This window comes from Hippopotamus amphibius, chromosome 4 (assembly GCF_030028045.1).
Source record: "Hippopotamus amphibius kiboko isolate mHipAmp2 chromosome 4, mHipAmp2.hap2, whole genome shotgun sequence".
Classification (NCBI taxonomy): Eukaryota; Metazoa; Chordata; class Mammalia; order Artiodactyla; family Hippopotamidae; genus Hippopotamus; species Hippopotamus amphibius.
In genome coordinates, this window is record NC_080189.1 from 36,254,733 (window position 1) to 36,277,918 (window position 23,186).

General features: G+C 34.8%; 1 protein-coding gene across 15 annotated transcripts in view; it reads right to left on the reverse strand.

The window, feature by feature from the left end:
- Window positions 1-23,186, reverse strand: part of FOXP2 (forkhead box P2) — a 554,125-nt gene that overhangs the window by 63,398 nt on the left and 467,541 nt on the right. For all 15 annotated transcript variants that reach the window (XM_057730884.1, XM_057730882.1, XM_057730887.1 and 12 more), the window contains one exon: window positions 161-298. In XM_057730884.1, coding sequence (XP_057586867.1) covers window positions 161-298 — 138 coding nt within the window. The remainder of the gene's footprint in view (window positions 1-160; window positions 299-23,186) is intronic.

Sequence of the window (23,186 nt, forward strand, 5' to 3'; positions counted from 1 at the left end):
AGGGATCTAAATCTTACTACTCAGTTCTGCAATTAAAATGCTACATTTATGTCCTAGCATGCTGACAGGTTGTCCTTCCCAGTGGAGAAGGAACTGTCGTACATGCCCATGACACTGTCAACATGGGTGCTAGCACTCCAAAGCAGGTAACCCACATTACCTGCTGCAGCATGACTGCCTGCTGCTGCTGGAGAAGGGCTTGGAGCTGCTGAGGAGACAGGACTTGCTGCTGAAGGATCTGCTGCATTTGCTGGGGGGTGATCACCTGGGGAGTCATCATGGCCACCGACACAGGCACCTTGACAGAGACAGGAGAAAGAGCGGACGTTACCAAACCTCTGTTCACCTCCCTCATAGCTATATGGCATCCCTAACAAATTCTTTAGTAGTGATGACCAATCATGTTTATAGGATATTTGTTATATTATTTAACTATTAAATAATGATATTTTAGGTACTACAGTATTTAGACACTGGCTTTCCAGAGGCATCAGTTGTCATCAGATTCCACCTTTATGTTCTACACCTCTTATGTATTATGCTAAGATGTGTGGCTTTGACTAGCATAATTAGAAATAAATAATTATATGTCAGTTTTCTGAATACTTCATCACTGATAATCTCATCAATGTCACAGTGCTACAAATGAAGAGCCTTTTGAAATGGTTTACAGGTATGATTAAGATAGATATAATAAAGATTAAACAACTGGAAAAATACACATGTAAATATCTGTTATCAAAGCAAGTAAAAAGAATGTATGTGCAGTGTACTTACTCATAAAATATAACCACCATCTTCAAATTTTAATGTATATATTAAATATACACAGTACTAGAAAAATACACACAGTAATACATATTATTACATGAGTACTTGTAGTAACTCATATAGGAGACTTATTTATTTACTTATATATCCTCAGAAAATAGCTACATAGATAGGTCCTCTCAAAGAAGGGATTATAAGCCTAGTATTCTAGCTTCTCCTGTAAAGGTCTTCTTATTTCAAGCTAATTAAACATCGGGAAGTCTAGAAATCTAAAGATTACTCAAAGGTTATTCATTAAACTGAAAAATAGTTAAAGTATTTTGCTCAAAATGTCCTTTCTACCATTTCCTTCACCTTTAAAGCTGTGAAAATTAAAGAGTCAAAAAAGAAAAGGAAATAAGGAAGAAAGAAAGAAACAGAAAAGAATGATTAAGCAAGGAAAATACAAAGTATGGAGAACCCAGGGGGAAAGCCTGAGAGAAAGAGAGAAAGGCTGTAGAGAGACAGGAAAAGATTGGTAAGAGAGGCAAATAGGAAGTCCTCCTGCACACAAGCCTGAGGTATCTATCTGCTCGGTTGGGCTGCAGTCACACTCTTTGAAGGCATTGCTTGTACTAACCAGCAAGTAATCAGACAACTTGTCAACTTGCCAAGTTTGCAACCTTTGAAAAAGCAATCACTTTCCTTCCTAGAAAAAACAATTCATATTTACTGTAAGTAAAAGCAAGTATTTATGTAAACACTGCTTTTGAACAAATTCTTGGCACAACATGTGTCTTTGAAAACAGAAAAAGATTAAGAGACATGGTTCACAATTTATCTTCAGAGTCATTTTTAACACAGTTCAAACTTTCTGAGTCTGGCACTTTATATGATAAAGAAACGAGAAGTTAATAATGAAAACAAAGTTAGAAGAAAAAAAGTAAAGGAAATTCAGGGTGGATTAATTCCTCTCCCTCAAAAAAAAAAAAACCCAACCCATTTCATATTTCATAAGTATTTTCTATCCCTTGCTATATTGAAATATGGATTAATTAGATGTAATTTTGTAACATGAAGGAAAAGAATTACAGAATAACAGAAAAGAATTCAAAAGTGATTTTCAAAAATATTTCTTCATTTTTTTTAGAACATACTTTCATACCTATAGATTACTGTACTTGAAATCATAATAAAAGGAATTCTGAAATTATGCTGCAAAATTAATTGACCCAATGGGTTGCCCATGTGTTCAACTGTTTAAAAATTTAATGGTCAGTTTACTTAATTGTCCTTTGATAAACACAAAGAATGGTTAGAATAAGCAATGTGGAAAAAATTATCTATCTACGAAAATCCTTTTCTTCCAGTAATCATGTACCTCATACTGTCTCCAAAAAACAAGGAATCAAACTGAAATGAAGGAACAGAGAAAGAAAGACAAGTTAAACTTTAAAAAGGCTGCCAATCCAGATAAATAGATAGATAAGCAGGTACCTAGATTACATATATGTAGATAGCTGTATACATACATACAGACACCTTCTATAAAGTCTATCATGTGATGAGAAACTTGCCACACCTCTCTCATCTAACAGCCCCTTCCCACTTTTTAGCATATGGAGTGTTTTCACTTAATTATCTCTATCTACAAGTAAAAGTACTTTATGTCTAACTGATAACAGATGCACTTCATAAGAAAAGTTTTATGAATGGAGGCATGCAATAATACACTGCAAGTTTACAGTCAGATTTCACCATATTCAAGTTACAATACCCTATAGCTTGTTGCTAGTATGACTGATCTGATGTATAAGCAAGTTTAAGCAAGTTTTCTACCTTTGCATTCTTCAGAGTTCTCAGCCTTTTCACCATGGTTAAATGAATTACTTTTTATCCTTAAAATGGTTTGTGAGTATTTTTCTTACACTTAAAAGTTTATGACATAAAAATAACCATCACATCATTGTCATCCTAAAATCATATGCATTATACTTAACTGATATTCTGCAAATTTTAAGGAGATTCTGGCTTACCCTCTAGGAAATTGCCATCTAGAACTGACAATATACAGAAATAAGGATATGTAGAAAAAGAAGCCAACTAATTGAACACTCTACTTCCATAAGATACGTAGAAAACACAGACTGAAATTAATGATATAAAGGAAAGCACAAATGCACTTTTTTTAAAGAAATTTTATTGAGATACAATTGACATACAATAAACTGTATGTATTAAAAGTGTACAATTTGATTTTTTTTCTTATTAGTAATGTATATATGGCAATCCCAACCTCCCAGTTCATCCCACCCCAACCACCCTCACTTTCCCCACTTGGTGTCCATATGTTTGTTCTCTACATCTGTGTCTCTATTTCTGCCTTGCAAACTGGTTGATTTGCACCATTTTTCTATAGTCCGCATATATGTGTTAATATACGATATTTGTTTTTCTCTTTCTGACTCACTTCACTCTGTGTGACAGTCTCTAGGGTCCATCCACGTCTGTACAAACGTCCCAATTTCGTTCCTTCTTATGGCTGAGTAATATTCCACTGTATATATGTACCACATCTTCTTTACCCATTCCTCTGTCGATGGACATTTAGGTTGCTTCCATGTCCTGGTTATTGTAAAGAGTGCTGCAACGCACACTGGTGTGCATGTGTCTTTTTGAATTATGGTTTTCTCTTATATGCCCAGCAGTGGGATTGTTGGATCATATGGTAACTCTATTTTTCGTTTTTCAAGGAAACTCCATACTGTTCTCCATAGCAGCTGTATCAATTTACACTCTCACCAACAGTGCAAGAGAGTTCCCCTTTCTCCACACCCTCTAGAGCATTTCCTGTTTGTAGATTTTCTGATGATGCCCATTCTAACTGGTGTGAGGTGATAACTCATTGTAGTTTTGATTTGCATGTCTCTAATTATTAGTGATGTTGAGCAGCTTCTCATGTGCTTCTTGGCCATCTGTATGTCTTCTTTGGAGAAATGCCTATTTAGGTCTTCTGCCTACTTTTTGATTGGGTTGTTTGTTTTTTTGATATTGAGGTGCATGAACTGTTTATATATTTTGGAGATTAATCCTTTGTCTGTTGAACAAGTACACTTCTGAGGGATTTTTAACATTACAAATAAGGCAATACTATTACCTCTAAACCTATATACATAATCTCATCCAAAATGAAACATGAGGCTACTAAAAATTTAAAATATTTTATTAAATAGAAAATTAGTTTTTCCTACAACAATTGTCAATTACATGTTATATGTAGATTGCTCCACTGGCTTTGTTTACAACATGCAGAACTTCTCCAATTTTAAGTAAATCATTTTAAGTGACACATTTCCTTTATTCCTCCTTTATCACTTTTGTTATTGTACCATTGCATTTCTTTGCCACCGCAAGCTACTCTCGGGTTTCACTGACAAAGGTGAATAGAGATTAATTGAGTACATAAGTTGTTTTTTGATGATTATACTACTTTATCAATATTTAAACAGGCAAAACCATCATCAGATTTGAAAATCTATGGATAACTTTCTAAAATATATATACCTTCGCAAGTTAGGTGTCAAGCTTAAGGAGATATTTTCCACTAAATATATACTTTTATTCATGCAAATATTCTAATGATGGACCACAATTTAGATATGCGATAGAGGAGGGGAGGGAGAACTTATCTCAGATGTTTTCTGGTGAGAAGGCGAATAAAAGTCTGGTTGGGTGTAAGAAAACATGATGCATTATGCAGCTACCAAATGATATCAAAGGAATGGCTGGTTTAAAACAGGTGTCCCATTGAAAACTGCAGCCTATCAATTAAAGTCTTTAAGAGTGAAGAAAGGAAACGCAGTCAACTTTGGTTGGGAGATTTTTCTTTTCTTCTCTCTTGATATTTACTATACTGACAGAACTAAAATTCCCCGTAGTGATGCACCAAATAAGGTTTACATTTACCCTTATTTATTTTCTCATTAGCTGAATTAAGCATAAACCTGATATGTAGCTCTGTGCACCAAGAAATACTGGGTGAACAGACATAAACACAGTGTTATGTATTCTGAGATGAGAAAGGAAAAATTTTGAAACTTGAAATGAGTCAAAATGGTAAAAGCTGAAAGCATTTAGATATTATTCTAAAATAGGTTGCTGATGACTTCAGATTTTTAAAGAAATAAATTATCTGCTTACATTAAACTTCTAAGTGTACCTCATTGAAAGGGTCAAAAAGATATTAAGAGACCATGTAAAGATCATGCCTCCTTCAAATGAGTCCCAAGAGTTAGTGTAAGACTTATGAAAATGGATCAAAATTTTTATTTGCTATAATAAGCAAATCATCTTTTTACAATCTAGTTCAGCTGGAGCATTTCTGAATGTGTTGGGTTTGCATATTAAGCATGTCACTTAATTAAACATCCCAATTATGTGTGGGTGATTAGAAAGGTTCTTGGCATAGCGTTATTCCAATTCTTTCTTTACAACCTGTGGATGAGATTTACAGTGGAAAACACTATTTCCTTGTTAACATGGTCTGCCAAATACTGGTTCACAGACCCCTTTATTCTTCACTTAAAATTTGAAGATAGAAAAAAAGCCCTCCAGGCCCTGGTACTTAAAACAAACAAACAAACAAAAAAACTCTATTAGGATTAACTACTTGTATAATAAACGCAAAATTGGTTTTCATATTATAGTATCTGTTCCTATTATAACAGAGTATTGATAGGAAATACGTGATTGTACATTCTTTGATAAATTTTTTTCTGTTCACTTCTTTCCTCTCTACACTATCTATAGTTTATTTTAACATGAGAAACTGTTGTATTGCATTGCCAGTCTTGGTCCAAATTCAAGCCCTGGTTACATGTATAATGTCTATCATAATAATAGCCTTTCAAAAGCTTCCTGGTTTTACGGTATTAAAAAGAACTGACAATGAATTGAGTGGTATTTGTAAGCTTTTCATCAAGTACTGAACAGGAGTATTTAAAGAGATCTGGGATGGACAGTGCATATTGCTATTTAATGCAATCTTTTAGCAGCAGGGAAACAGTGTGACAGGAACAACAGAAAGCCCGGCACAGTGCAATCAGACACTCAGGTGCCTTTTCATCATGATTCATCATTCCTTAGTTTATACTATAGTTTAAGACATTAGTTTTAATTTAACATCCATTTAATCACTTTGATAAGGCAGAGTGTTTTCTGTTTTGGAAAGTAGTGTTTGTCTAACTTTACCCTGCTCAGTTACACACAAATATTTCAGCAGAGAGTCTAGTCTTTTCTTTGTACTACTGGCGAAAAATGAGGCTGTACATTTGGCATGTTGTTGCAGAGATTATGGAGAGGTGATATATAATATGCTACACCATATGTTTAAAGGCCAAAAATGCAACTTTTAATCTCACTCTGGCTAATCAAGCTGCTCAGATTATTTTACATACATCTTTGGTTTAGGCCTTGACATGCCCTTGTTTTTCTTTCTTCTCAAAGCTAAAGTTCCTCTCTTTGATTAGCTGAAACATTTGCATGGTCACTACACATTTTTCATTTTATAAATCATTATGCATTAGCAGTCTTGATCGCCTAGCTTGACTAATCCTGACGAACTGAAATCACAGCTGAAGGTCAGACTCCATCCCACTGCACATTCATATTCAAACAAATCTGCACCATTGTTCATTAGGCTCCTAAAATCATTGGAAAGAAGTTACTGAATATCTTACACTTATTCTTTATTCTTTCCAAACTTAACCCACAGAACGTTAATGCTGAACGGATGATAAGAGCAGATTACAAACAAAATCAATAACACTTTGCAACTGGAGTGCCTGGTTTTATTTTAATTTTTAAAAACTAGAATATAATCAATAATTACACAGAATTAGAACACTTGAGTATTCAACCAATTTGAGAGGGGGTTGCACTGTAGAAAGAGATATATTCATTTATGAAAATGCTGTCATTTTTATGTTTAGTAACTTAAAATGTGGATATATCTAGTGGGCTAGAGCCATTCCCTGGAATTAAGATCTTGCTCAAAATCACCGGGAGACTAGTTTTCTGGGACTGTGCTAACAGTTCATCCTGTTTATTTGTCTACATTCATAAATATTTCCTTTTAAATTTAAAAAAATGAATTTTAAGACACCAGATACAAAAACAAAACAATTGTGATTTTGATGGAGCTCACCAAATTAGCCCAAATAATATTAGTTTCAACAAAAAGCAAGCTGTCTTGATAAAAGACAACTCTCTAAGAAAGCAAAAATAAATATGAGAAGGAAGATCCTTTCATGCTTTCATAGGCGCTCTCCTAGATTGATGGATGATAATCATCTTAATTTCACTGCTCTCCAAAACAAAGAGCCCAGAAAAGGCAGCAAAAGACACTAGCCCATTCATTCCAGGACCTGCACAATGCTAATTCCAACATTTAGCTGCATGGTTTTCTGCTTGATGTATCAGAGCTCAAAAGATGAAAGCAGAGAAGTAATTGCTCTCCTGGTTCTTATTCTTCGCTGACAACCCATAAATTTAATTTTACACACACATTCATTTACATTTTCAAGTATATGACATGATAATTGCCAGAATATAACACCTCCATTCCTGTAGATACAGCAACTCGCTGATTGACAAGTGTGGTGAATAGAGAGGAATGGTGGTTGAATTGCAGAATGTTTTTTTCTTCTGAAAATTACACTTAGAAGGGCTAACGGTAATAAGCATTTATGAAACAGTCTCACCATAAACATCTGCACATAAAATGAACTGTAGAACCTCAGTTATTACAGTCTCTCAGCTTTTTGTGCTTTACACTGAACTCTACTACTGAAATAGTAAAATTACCAACAGCGGATCTACTGAAGCACAAACGTATGAAACAGTCTATCCCCAACATTTACTAGATCCGTTGGTTGTGACTCTTTTCAGCCAGTTACGCCACTGAAAGGCAGTAAAATATTTAGCCTGTTTGAAAGTATTTAATTATATTTTGAGAAACCGTAAATATTGCAATATTTTTAAATAAAATGGACATTCTTTCTGGGTCTCACAAAGGGGACATATTTTTCTATAGGGAGAACTAGTTACTGATTATTTTTAAGTGTTTCTTGACAGAGACTTATACTCTTCAAAAACCTCCTGCAGCTGGGTACACTGATTTGGCTTTCTAGCTCACCACGGAGAAGGCTACAAACTGACTTGCTTTTCTTTGGCTCCAAAGTTCAAGAATGGAACAAAGGCTCTCTAAATTGGATCCTGATGAGAAAACATCAGCAACTTCTCAGAAGAACTTCAGATCATTAAGATGCTCTCACTGCACTTGGAGTTGCTGATGAGGCTGTCTAACTGACAGAGGCCAACTTCAATGGAAGAAGGCAGGAAGAAAAGGGAAGACTGAGGTAGATTTACTGAGAGTGCTGTACCGATGACTTAACAATTACTTTTTTGTGAATGTCCTGACTAATTTGTACAGATCAAAGGTTAGTTCATGTTGCCAGGCTGTGAGTAGCTTAACATTCACTGCTGGAATAAACAACAGTAACATATGTATCTTGGGGCGGGGGGAGGGGAACGATTCCAACCTGCACTGTTTGCCTTATATGCAAGTTATATGTCTACCCCGAGAATTAGAAAAATACTGTTGTTACCTTTCCCATAAAGATCCTTTATAGATGTCCAAAAGATATTGCTAATCAAATTTTTTAAATAAATTAAAAATAAGCTATCGTCCCTAAAATGTGTAACCAAAGCAAATTCTTTCATTAGTACATCTCCTAGAACAGTTGTAACCTATCAGCTATAGAAACAGTGTAAGGATTTCATGCACAAAAATTGACATCCAAACTTTAGCACAATATACAAGAGATACAACTGTTTGGAACGTAGTTAATAATCATTTAATAAGAATCACTGAAGCAGAATTGCAAAAAGATCTATCAAAAAGATATAATGAAAAGTTAAAGCAAAACCTCACATTTTAAACAACAAATAGTAGGTGGGAGAGTTGTGCTCAGAATTCAGTCTCAAAACAACTTGGCTACTTAGTTAATAACAGCATAGCCCCATTTCTCTCGTACCTAAGACATTTCCCTCTAACTTTGATTTAACATGAGAGTATAAGTTGATACCAAATCCAATTATTCTGAAATACAATTTTTTTATGAAAGCAAGGGAATTTTATCCATGAATAGCTTAAACCTGACATATTCTATAGCATTTCGGTTGTTATAAAATTACCCTGAGTTCTATTTGTATCTTATACTTCTATTCAATTTCAAATTATGAGATACCATACTGTTGTAAATTATGTTGGATAGAGTAGTATTTTTTCCTTAGTTGTACCTACTTTGTTTAGTAACTGACTTTCCCTAAGATTATAAAGCTGTGTTTAAGGTAGAGTTTTGCTCATCCTGTCTCAATAGACTTCCACGATTACTTTTTACCAACTAGTCTTGTTGAAAGGTTTCTAGCATCATAGGTAATGTAAAGTCCATTAGGTCAGGCTCTTCATAGCACGACATGCAGTAAATTACAAGTGCTTCAAGCAGCTCAGTGAATTACAGTTCATCACTTTGAAAGGTTTCCCACTACAAGACCACAGATATCAGATCTGGCAGTTAGGATCCAATTAACACTTTGGTCACAATAATCAGACTGCACGTGTAAGACTTGTATAATTCGTTTATTGCTTCCATGCATCTTCTGTCTGTAGGTAAATTTGTTGCTGTTATTTCAAAGCTTGCAATCAGTATATCACTTGCCTTTAGGTTATATTTCAAGTTCTTTTGCAGTGCAGTGATGAACTCCCCTTGTTTCAGCAATTTAGATCACTTGTCCAGTAGATATTACAGCTTGAGAAATGGTTTGTTTCTGGTAGTTTTGTTTTGTGCTCTTACCTTGTCATTATATGTCTAGAAAAAAATTGCTAGCAATTTTTACTAAGCCCATTTTATTTAGTGTATCAGAGACAGTCTTCCCCAACGTGATCACTGTGAATCTTGCATAACAACCCTATACACCATAAATGACATATGCAATGACATTTACATGTGTACTGTCATGCAAAACTATTTCTTGCTACACTGAATATAATACTGTGACTGAATGAAAGAAACATTCTGATTTGGTGATATCATTTTTCTAGCCATGGTCAGTTATTTAGAAGAGGTCCTTCAGGGAAAGACTAATAAGGAGAGAATGTTATTCTCACATTTGGTCCTTTCGGCCAGTACTTTGATAGCTAGTTTAGTTACACTTTCAAACATTATGGCTAACTGGATAGAAACCTGGAAAGAATAATTTGACCCAAAGGATAATACAGTTTCTTAAAAAAAAAATTGGATATACAAATTCTACCATTGCAATTTTTAAACCACAATGGCCTAATAAATTTTCATAAATAAAAAAGCTTAATAACATTTCCTGAAATAGCATCATATTCAATTCTCAGTGAAGCTTATTTGTTATAAATTACTGTTTCTTTATTCTCTTTTATATCATACCTAATGCAGATTTAAGTTCCTAGATTCAGAATACACGTTTCAAATTCAATATAAACTGTCATAGTACCATGAAAACGCAGTTAAACAAATTCTTCTTAGAAGATGTATTAAGAATGATTACTCTTTATAGATGAAATCTAAGTGATAATATTCCTGACCTACTGATTGAAAACACGACTCTAGTTTGGTTTTACATAGATGGCTATTTAACGATTAGTGAAGATAATACAACTAGTATTCACAGTTTCTTTTCACAAGTGGCCATTTCATTTTCCATACACTTACACCACACCAGAGGGACCATCAGATAACACAAATACAAATATTTCTTCCTATGAATGATGATAAAAACAATACTAATGAAGATGTAGATAGCAACAAAAAGCCTGGGTGCCGTGTCAGACTTTGAAACCAGAAAAATTCAAATTGAATGTTGAGTCTCTCACCTGTTATGCTTTGTCACTTTGGTCAAGCTACTTAATTTCTCTGAGACACTATTCCTCTATCCATAAAATTAAGGTAAGACACACAATAACCACTCAAATAATCTTCCTTCCCTCTTTACCCAGATGAATTTTCCCTTCAAGAGACTTCATTTTACGTAATAACTGGCCTCAGTTTATACAACTGGAATGCTAGGAGAGGCTATCCTCTCTGTATCCTCTACTCAGACTAAAGATCTAAAAACATTAAAAATGTTGGGGATCTCATAATCTATGCTGAATCCTGAGGGGTTTACATCAGAAACTGAAACAGTAAAAAAAAAAAAAAAAGGTGATATATGGTATCTGTTACTAGTGTTCTGCTATTATGTTCACATAAAATACATTTATGCAATTTACTATTTATACAAAAGGAATATTCTGGTATAAAATATATGCCAAGCTAAAGATTTTGGTTTCGTTGTGTGACAGGCAAACTTTGAGAAAGTATGTCCTCATCAAACCCAAGCCTGGCCTCAGAGTAGTTTAAGCCTGATAAGGGCTATTTTGCAGCAAGTTCTACTGGTACCTGTTACTTGGTTTCTAAATATTTGGGTTCTAACTCTTGCTCATAAAATCCCTTGTATCTTAGGTTCCATTCCCTATTTCTGGTTTAATCTGTACTAGTAAGCCAGGTTTTTTGGTATCTAGATGTTAATTTTCCTCCAACTTTGGCTCTAATCACAATTTCAACTTGTTACATAATTTCTTAAAGAATAACCTTCCTGTAGTCATTCACTCATTCAACCAATGTCTGCTAAATTGTGATGGTAGAAGAGAAGGTAAATAAGTGCACAGTTATAGTTCACTGTGGCCAGCATCATGACAGAAGAATGCACAGAAGAAATAAAACAGACTATCAGCACTGCATAATAAGGAAAGGCTTTCAAGAAGAGGTAATGCTTAAGTTGGGTTTTAATGAATGACTAGGAATCAAGCATGTTGAAAGACTTTTCTAAGCAGAAGTGAGGCATGGGTGAAAGCAATAAAAAATCATTCCTTATTACTGGAGTGTGCGGTACACGTAGCATAGGTAGGAGCCGGATGGTGAAAGGGCCAGGCTACTACACTTAGAAGTTACAAGTTTCTTCTACAAGCATTATATGAGTAGAGGGTCAGAAAACATGGGGCTCCTGAAGGGTTTAAGAAAGCAATGGGACAGGAATATCCGTGGCAGTAATGCTAGTTAAATGTTATCATGAACATTTTAGATTACTTGCACGGGCTAGAGGGGAAGGGAAGGGCTGAGAGCTGTTAAGGAATTTGAACATACAGGACATGATTGAGAATATTCAGATGCTGTGAAAGAAGAGCAATCTAGATGACTTCAAAGTATCTGAAGAGATTATGGCCTCATTTATTAAGGCAGAGAATATAGGAAGAGATTTAGTTTTAAGAGGAAAGGAAGGCAATATGTTCAAAGTTGGGCATGCTGAGTTTAAGGGCCCTGTGATGCTCAGGCTGTTAAATATGAGGTTCTTGAACTAGAGAGTAATGGCCTCAGATTTGGATTTGGGAGCATATTAGCATATCAACAGTATTTGAAATAAGAGTGTAGGTGAAGTCACCCATGAATCTGTATGGGTTGTGTAGACTAAGGAGAGCAGAGCACTGAGGATAAAATTCTAGGGTGGTTAATTTCCTAAACAAATATTTATCAAACACCCATAATGTGAAAGTCCCTGTGCTAGGTGCTGAGGAAATGATGGTGAACCACTGTGATCGTAAAGTTGTACAAAGTAAACACTAGATTGTGGAAATATAAAATGGCAACAGATTTATTGATAGCATTTGGGTAAGAGCGAACAAAATTACAAATAAACATATTCTTTGACCTAGGAATTTCAGTTCTAAAACTTATCCTCAGTTGTACTTGTGCATATATGAAATGACATTTGTTCAAAACTATTCACTGAAGCATTTTTGTTAGCAACAAATTAGAAACATCCCAGGTAACTATCAATAGGAGACTGGCTGAATGACATCCATCAGCGGAATACTATCCAGTCACAGCAATGAATGAGGAAGCTCATTATGGCTGACTATAGCAATGATGTCCAAAATACGTTTCTTATTGCAAAAAGCAAGGGGCAAAACTCTATGTACAGATGCTACATTTGTGTAAAATACATATTGCTTGAATATGCACAAAGTATCTCTAGAAGGACAGAAACTGATATATTGGTTGTCTCTGGGAAATCAAAGGGTGGAAGAAACAATTTTTTGCTTCTTATACTTTTGCAATTTTAAACTATGGAAGCATATTCATTTAAAAAATAAATTAAAAAATTTAAAAAACAGTTATAGGGCACATTAAGGTTAGAAATAACTCACAGCTCTTTAAAAGAAATAAGGCCCAAGAATAATGCTTCAAAGAGTCAATCAAATGCAAAATACATATTGGTACATACGTCCCACCGGTTTTAAACTATCATGAAAAATCCTCTGAGCAAAACCACTGAGATGATAATACAAAGTAACTTAGCTGTGACCCTTGTGTCACCGCAATGTTTAAAAGATTTTGTCAGGCTAGTGAGGTTTTCCAGTGGAATGTATTAAAAACATGTTCCAAAAAGTATTAATAAGCAATAATTGTAACTTGAAACAAACAGGTGAGAGGGAAATTAGATAAAAAGTATCAGATCTCTTCAGGGATACCATGGGAATATAATTTATATCTGTAAGGTACTTTTGTCATCTGTGGATATTAAGGGCTTGATAAATGCTATTGTCTTATACAGTTGACAAAACCTGAAAGAGGTAGACAATTACCAATATCCTTTGGTTATAGGAATACTAAAAAGTGCCAAACTGTATCAAACCCTGTATTCTGTCACTTAAAGGTACTACTATTTTAGAGTCAGACTTCCTGACACTCCATTTCCCTCAAAAGACTACACCTTCAACACCCTTAACCTCCTCTTGAATACTAGTTCTGAATCTATCAATCAGGGATTTATCCAAACCTTTTTATGGAATCTCATTTATTAACTCATTCACTCCCAGAGAGAAGACAATACTGTTTTGCCAATATGTACTTCACAAAGCTTCTAAACCTACAGACTTGTCAATCCATAACCTCTGACTCCTAGACAGGGATGTGGAAAGATTAAGTCCCATATTAGAATAGTCAGAATATATGAAAAGTGAGACTACTAGCATACTAGCAGTTCTTCCCATTAGGGAAGTGAGTGTGCCACATCCCATTCCCCCAGTCTGAGGATCTTCTGGATCAAATGCAGGACATCAAACCCTCAGTTCCTAAGAGGCTCAGGTCTCTCTTTCCATTTTTGTCATGTGAAACTAAGAGGAAAGAAACATGCTGGTATGAATTATACCCAGCCTCATATCTAGGAATTTCTAAACTCTTTGCTATAATGTTTTCTCATATAATTCACTTCTATATACTCCCTAAAAAAGCAGCTTTGAAAAAGTTTTTCAAAATGAATCTAAATTGCTTTTCTTATTATTCTATTCTCAACCCTCTTTCTTTTTGCTCCCCAACCCCTCGCCTACCTCACTGTCTCACTTTCTCCCTCTCCCACTTTCTGAACTATCTTTTTTCTGTACACCTTTACCCATGAAGGCAGCATTATTTGTTCACATTGAGACCATATGGTTATCATTACCTTATATCAAAATCTCTAAGGATATAATTGTTATGGTTACTACCTAGATGCTGCCAGTAAAAAAGAATTGCAATTATAACTAGATACCGGTTTGAGGCTGGATAGGGTGGATGCACGGAGAGAAAAACTTCCCAGAGGCCTTTGAAGCAGTGAAAAAGGTATTCAAAATGGAGCTAGGTCCTGTGAATTGTGCATCATGCTTTAGGCTACTTCTTCCTAAGCTTTGTAAGGAAGGCTAGACCATTATGTTTAATGCTGTGTACTCAGGGCTTAGGGTGGTATATGGCACAAAATAGATAAAATCAAAAAGATTTTGAAGAGTAAATTAATAAAGGAATGTTTCTCCACACACCAGCTATGTTTCCTCTGAGTGGTGTAGGTTGTGGAGACTAGAAAATAGGAAGATAAGAGATGCTTCTGAGGGCATCAAAAATATAACATAATGCTTTCCCTATGCTCTTTGCACCATATTAGCCCCTTAAATACTAAACTGAAAATAAGTACAGTTGGGATTTGATTAGAATTTTTGAAACTGATCACCTGGGTGGCTCAGGAAAAATCTCTGTTTCCAAATAAGAAACAAACAAACAAATAAAAAGAATCAGAACAAATTTCATTTCATATGTCCCCAATAATGCAAACAGCGTTTGCATACATGTTTCTTTTTGGCATATTCGTAAAGAAACATCATAAAACAAGATAATTCCACTGGCTTTTTGATTACTCTTGAAAAACTCAATATAGATGTGCAAAGATAGCAGGAGACATATTTCTTACGCTTTAACCACAGAATTTTAGAAATTTTATGTCAAGTTCTTTTCCTTTACAGAAACTTTAGCACTGAAAAAAGAATAACAATATAAGCAAAAACTAAAAATGCTGAGTTATTGGACAGCTTTCATTTTCAATGAATCAGTTCACATTGGGAAACCGCTAATTTTTATATTTATTGCTCTGTCCTTTGTGCTGCAGTATGTAAAAAACAACTACTAAGTGATTTTAAAATTCACCTGTTTAAATGTCTGTCTCTCCCCTGACATAGTAAGGCGTAAAATATGCTTTATTCACTTAGCTGTGCACAGTCCCTAGCATGTTGCTGGTATACGGTAGATTTCAGTAAGTGTTTATTGACTAAGTTATACCATAAATAAATGTAGAAAAGGTTTACAGAAGTAACCTTTCTTTACAAATTGTTTCTTTTAAGATGATATACATAATGTATGCTCCATGTTGAAATTGAAATATTAAAATAGAAAAATCACTTATAATTCCATTATCTTCACTACCTTCAAGAGTTGGTGCATTTTGGACTTCCTTGGTGGTGCAGTGGTTAAGGATCCGCTCGCCAGTGCAAGGGACACAGGTTCGAGCCCTGGTCCGGGAAGATCCCACATGCTGTGAAGCAATTGAGCCCATGTGCCACAACCACCAGGCCTGCACTCTAGAGCCTGTAAGCCACAACTATTGAGCCCATGTACCGTAACTACTGAAGCCCTTATGCCTAGAGCCCATGCTCTGCATTGAGAAGCCACCACAATGAGAAGCCCATGCACCACAACAAAGAGTAGCCCCTGCTCTCCCCAACTAGAGAAAGCCTGCATGCAGCAATGAAGACCCAACACAGCCAATAAATAAATAAAAATAAAAATAAAAAAAGAAACAGAATTTTAAAAAAAGACTTGGTGTATTTTTTTGTATTTTTAAACCCACTTTTCACATGAGATTTATTTTCTTTTGTTTAAAAAGTAATATACAGTCATTAACATTCATTTTAAAAGTACCAAAAAATAGAAAGAATGAAAAAATTACAGTTTTACTATTCAAATGCCATTCTTTTTTATAGATAATAGACAATCTTTGCTTTGTATGGTCCAGATATGCAAGAATTTCAGTTGCAATAGTTTAACTAAATAATGTAAGTCTCCAGACAACACAGTTCAGATTTAGTAACTACAGTACAGGAACTATGAAGAACTGCATGAAGTCTACACTGAGCTGCTAGATCTTCAGTCTGTAGATCACTACGTAAGTAAGAGGCATATATCTCGATCCACAGCAGAGGACCCAGCTGATCCACACCCAGTTTCTATGGTCTGGGCCATAGAAACTATGAGATAACAAATGCACCGTTTTAATTTGCTAAGTATGTGGGAACTCATTTGGCGGCACTATAAAAGCAATATACTAGGATAACACTTTGATTTACAGACTTTTTTTCTCCCAGTACTCTGTGGATATGACTCCATTGTCTTCAGGCATTTGGTATTACAGAGGAAAAAATATCTGAAGTCAGTTCACGTCACACACTGATTTGCGGAAACCTTTTCTCCTCATCTGAATAATTATAAAATTTTTTCCTTTGTGCTTCATAATACAAAAAATTTGCCAATATCAAGGTATACACTCTTCTCCCTCTTTCTCTCTCCCTATCCTTATTTCTCCTATTCATTTTTAAGAATGATTTCTTGAATTTTATGTTAGATTACTATTTCTATTTCAAATGGTCTGATCTACTCCCATTCAAGAAATGTTTGTATTCAGGAACTCACATTATTTTTAGGTTCAAACTCCAGTCTCTGTCCTATTTGTGGTTGTATCACATTTTAAAAACCTTTATACATTTCCTTTATATCGTGAAGAATAAAAATTTCTCCTCCATTTTAGGGATTTGACTTAAAAACAGTGTCAGCACAGCTTTTAAATATCAAATCTCCAAAGTAAAATTTAATTCTGATATTGCATTTTAATTTTTCTGCAATCTTTATTCCATCATATTTTCATCTCACTCTCTTTGAACTTATACCATTTTCTGATCTCAACCTGTTCTGATCTTACAGTTCTGCTTTATAAAACCCACATTTTCTTGAATCCTATTGAAGATGCCAAACATGTTTACATTTCTTTTCTTTCGGATGATATAGTAAAGCCTGAATACATTCTTCTTCCCAGTTAGTAGAAAGGAATTCTTTTCTCTTCTACATTTTTCCATCTTCTCCTTCTTAAGTAATGATGTAGTTATTAGCCTTGCACTTGCCAGCAGACAGGCTGGTGGATTACAGTTTCCCAAAGTCTCTATCCACGTGTGATAAGATTAAACCTTCTTCTCAGTTTTGCACCCATGGCTTTATAAAACTAGCCCAGTTTTCAGTGGGCTTTCATCTATTGTAGCTCTGCTGGCTCAAGATAGAATCTTTACTCCTCTTCTCTCTGACATGTTCATGTAATAACAGAGCATAGGTGTTAGAAGGTGGGCTCTAGAGTCAGCCATGTTGGATGAATGTCCCAAGTATCACCAGCAAAGCTAATGTGGCCAAGCCATTTAAATTTTCTCTGCTTTAGATTCCTTATAAGTAAAATGTGGATAATAATATTAAATCTCATTAATTGTCAGCATTAAATGAGATAATGCACATGAAGGGCTTAGCGCAGTACTTGACACTCTGTAAGCCACTCAATATTAGTTTTCCTCTAATTTGATTATCATGGGCACAGAAAACCCATTCCCTCTAAGTACACTGTTACCAAAGCTCTGTGTTCACTCCCACCTCCATGGCTTTATTTGCAAGGGTGTCTCTCCAGACTACAATGCATTATGTCACCACAGGCTCCCTCCATACACCATCTGACTCATTTTCCAAATCACGTTGCTGTTTCTGACTCTATGTACAAAGAGAGAATGAAAAGTGGGCAAAGGAAAGGGCACTCAAACTGCTTCAAAAACCAGTCACATGCAATTAACGAGATAAATCAGTTTTCTGATCACTGCTGACCTCATGGTTCAGAATAAGAGGATAGACAGAGGCAAAGGTAGATCAGGTGGGCTCCAATTTCACAATTTCACCAATGTTTGAAGTTTTCATAGAACAGTGGAAATTTATTGAAAATTCTAGGTCTAGTTTGACTGTGAGCTGGCTTTGGTAAGCTTGTCTTATGACTCATAAAGTACATGTACTTACCTTCTCAGAGTTCAAGATCTGAAAATAAAGCTGCCAGTTGTACACACATAGATAACTAGACCTCGCCCAAACTCAATGCTTAATCCTGGGCCTGCAGAGCTGCTTCTCTTGTGAATCCTGTCTCATTGAATGGCCACCATTATCTTCTAACTCAGCCAAGCTCAATACCGCCAGGTAATTTTTACTTCTCCTTCTGCCTCAATTCTATTTTCAATCAGTCAGTAACCATTGCCCAATCGTTCCGATAATGCCTCTCCAGTCCCACTCCCTCTCGGCCATTCATACTACCTCAAGTCTGAATTCCAAACTTCACCATTTTTCATTTGGACTATTGTTACAGTCTTTGAAGTGGTCTTCAGCCTCTAATGTCTTCCTTCTCCAATCAATACTACTTATTGTTGTCAGAATTATCTTTCCCAAATACAAATCTCATTATGTCACTACCTTTGTTAAACACTAAAAAGGTTTCCCAATCCAACCGAAAAGAGTTTATTTTCCTTACTTTAAATTCAAGGCCTAGAGCAACCCAACTCCAACCCCTCTGCAGGTCCATCTCCTCCGAGATCTCTTCACAGCACACATCAATACCAGTGGGACACCTGCCACCCTTTGAGCATATCTGGCACTTCTGTTTCCCACCAGTTTAGCTTTTCCATTTCTCAGCCTGGAGAGCACTGTGTCAGCAAACACCAAATCTACCCAAACCTTCCTCACTGATCAAGGCTCCCTATGGGGGCCGCCTCTGAGAAATAATCCCCAGATGCTTGGATTAGCAGTAGTTTTGTTTCTATGCCTTCACTTTACTTTGTTTATTCTATTACATTTATCCCATTCTACCTTTTATTATGACTATTTTACACAAAAACCAGACTAAAGAAATGACTTTGCTTCATTTACTCTGATCTTCGATAATCTGGCAAAATGTTTTTTGCACATAGTAGTTGTTCAGGAAAAAAAATTTTCTGAAGTTATCAGGGTTAAAACCTTTAATATGTGAATGTTGCTTTATTATAATTACTGTATTAAAATATGCATACAAAATGCTCATATTTCACATAGAAATGAAAATGAATAAGATTATAATTTTTAGTTTTGGCATCCTCCAGTATTTTGGCGTCACTTAATCTGCTCTGAAAATACAATAGCAAGTAAAAAGGAACGAAATTGGGACATTTGTAGAGACATGGATGGACCTAGAGACTGCCATACAGAGTGAAATGAGTCAGAAAGAGAAAAACAAATATTGTATATTAACACATATGTGGAATATAGAAAAATGGTACAAATCAACTGGTTTGCAAGGCAGGTGTAGAGAACAAATATATAGACACCAAGTGGGGAAAGCGGGGGTGGGGGGTTGGGGGTGGATGAATTGGGAGGTTGGGATTGCCATATATACATTACTAATAAGAAAAAAAATATCAAACTGTACACTTTAAATATATTCAGTTCATTGTATGTCAACTGTAGCTCAATAAAAGTTCTTAAAGAAAAAAAAAGAAAATACAATAGCAAGATAAAATATGTAAATGTGAGTTTCCAGGGCACAGATTATTCTCCTGTATAGTAATTGCATTTAATTTAACTCCATGTTCTTGACAAGTACAACTTTGAGTTAAATCATACTGTGGGTTTGTTAATACTATTTGTATAGCATTTAAAAATTTACCGAGCATCTTCATGTTTCTTCTGTTGTGTCGTTTGTTAGATGCGAAACTTCCTATTATCTATTTTTACAGGCTCAGAAAGACCGAGACGTGACAGAATAAATAAGAGGAAGAACTGGAACTTGAATTAATTTTTCTTTCATTTTACCAAATTTAAGGTCTTGTTCACTATCTATATGATGGTTTAATTTTGTTGAATCCTTAGTGTCTCTAATAGTCCCATATCTCTGACTAGGATTTATAGGAGTCTTTATTAAAGGCTTAAGCAGGCTTGGCTACCCAATAGGGTGACCACAGAATTTATTGGTACATGAATGAGAGTAAAAAGAGGCAATATTAATAATTACCAGAAGAGACAGATGTCAACCAGGACTGTCCTGGGCAAACTGAAATGTGCACTCTATCTACTGGCCTTAAAAATTGAGAACTATGTTTTCTCCTCTGCAAAACCAAAGTAGAGAAAGTTACTTATACATTTTCTATCTTGAAATATTTATCAATTTCTATTGGAAAACTGCATTTTTATAGCAATGATATTTTTAAAATCCAAATTTACTTAAAAGATCTCTGTAAATATTTAGTTTGAAATAAACTGTAAAAATATTTATATGCCAATTTTAAGTGGAAAATTTGCCCCTCCTCCCAAAACAAGCACAAATCAACATAAACACATGCGAAACCATTCTGAGAACAACAAAAATCTTGGGTATACTTATTCTGTATTTAATGTTGCAAATAGTCACATAGTTCATGTCAGACCATAAGTTGAAAGCATCCTTCCATCTATGGCATTTCCAAAGTCTCTCTCTAGTCTATGGTTTTGCAGATACATTTTCATTTATTTTTTTGGAGGACTCTGATTTTTATTTATTTTTTTACAAACAAGAGTTGTATATATTTAAGCTGTACAGTATATGTATATTGTGAATCGACAATCTTAACTATTCAATATAGCCATCACCTCCTCTAGTTAGCATTTTGTGTGTGTCTGTGAACACTTGAGATCTACCCTCTTAGAAAATTTTAAGTATATAATAATTATTATTAACTATAGACACTACGCTGTACATTAGGTTCTTCTGAGCTTATTCATCTTATAACTGAAAGTTTGTACTCCTTGATCAATATTATTTTTTTCTAATTAAGAACTTTTAAAACACCATACAATGGAGCAAAAGGCTGCAGAATGATTTATAACAAATATCAACAATATCAACATATAACTTTGGTTTTTAGGGTTAAGTTATTTAAAGGGACTTTGCTCTTTAAGTTTAGCCTTACTCTCCCTTGGTAAAATTTAAGTCACTTGTAATAATCAAAATTTCTGCAAGTGAAATCAGCCATCTACTACAAAAGTTATTAGCTATAGGCCAATCATTCTTTCTTCAAAATCACTTAAAATTTCAATTCTTTAATTTTGTAAAATTCCCACTTGCTAGTCTATGGTAGCACACTGGAACTTATCTGTAACCTCAAATGACAGAACACCTTCAAAGAATTTTGCTTTCTTCCTGTTCAGTCAACATTCAAAATATTCTTCAGGTAACAAATCAGGCAGTTCAAATCTCTTTATTACCAATTAATTGGTCACTAGCTCAACAAACATTTATTGATGGCAGAAATGCCAACCATAAAAGGTCAGGAATACTTTCATTCTTAGGATGCAAAACAGGTTTTCTTGAATTCCTTTAATCCCAGTTTGGAAAAGTAATTTAACATCCAAATAATCATGACTATTAAATTTTAATATAAGTCAAATGCTCTGAGAACATTTTGTAATGCTCAGCAATTAAAGGACCCCCTTCTTTGGTTTTACAATAGTGAGCAAAGTTTTGATACTAATGAATACAACTGTGATGTCTTTGCACCTGAGCCTCGCCTTTGATGACCTCATAGCATACAGCTTATTCTTTGGCACTGACTAGGTGCCACTGGGAAAATGGGCATCATAGCTAAATGTAATGTCCCATAAGAAAAACCTGCAAAGAGTCATTGTTTTGCAACATACACTAGCCTGGTGATTAAACTCAATGCTACGGTGACACCAGGATATGAACCTCTTGTATTCAAGATGTAAATTGGTCCATAATGTTTTTGTGTCATTTTTAGGGGTATTTCAGTGGTGTAGAAGTAACCATGAAGTAATTTCATAATGTCTTCAATATTACCATTGCATAGTTTTCTATTTTTGGAAAAGAATATTCGTATTTTACTGAATCATATTCTTAAGAAAATTTCTAGATTCCCTGGATATATTTTTATGCAATAATATGTAATCAAATGTTATTAAAATAGGTAAAATAAGTGATAATAAATAACTTCATTTTCTATAGTGATATGCATCGCTCATGATGGACTCATATAAGCAAAGAAAACATATCAAAATATTATTAAGATTTTGCTGTTTCCATAGCTATTGAAAACAGCAGTCAGATGAAATTTAAATAGGCTTCTGGGATGAAACTCGGGTTTTTCACTGGAATACAGGGGAATCATAATATATTATTATGTCTATAATAAACTATAAAAAATAGCAAATATTCCTTCGTAGGGGCCTAATTCGACACAATCATAAGAACGTTATGGAATCTCTCGCGAGTCATGAGTAAACATTTTATTCAAAAGATATATGGCTATATATCAATAACTGCACTAAATATAAAACCTTATGCTGCTTATAAGAGATATAAAGTAAACCTAAGGACACAGAAAGGCTAAGAGTAAAAATATAGTAATAAACTTAATTTGGAAGCACTAACCAAAAGACAGCTAGAGTATCTAGGCAAATATCAGAAAAAAGAAGACGTTAAGGCTAAGATACAGTTGACCCTTCAACAATGTGGGTTTGAACTGACTGGGTCCAATCATACTCAGATTTTTTTTATTAGAAAATACTGAAGTCCTACATGATCCACAGTTGTTGAATCCACGAATGTGGAACTACAAATATATGGAGGGCCGACTATCAGTTATACGCAGATTTTTGACTGAGGAGGGTTGGTGCCCTTAATCCCCACGTTTTCAAGGGGCAACTGTACTTTTAAGGCAACATTATGAGAGATTAAGGAGAACATTTCAGAATGACAAAATATTTACATCACCAAATAGATATACTAATTCTCAATATGCATGTGCCTAGCAGCATAGTTTTAAAACATATAAAGGAAAAACTGACAGAACT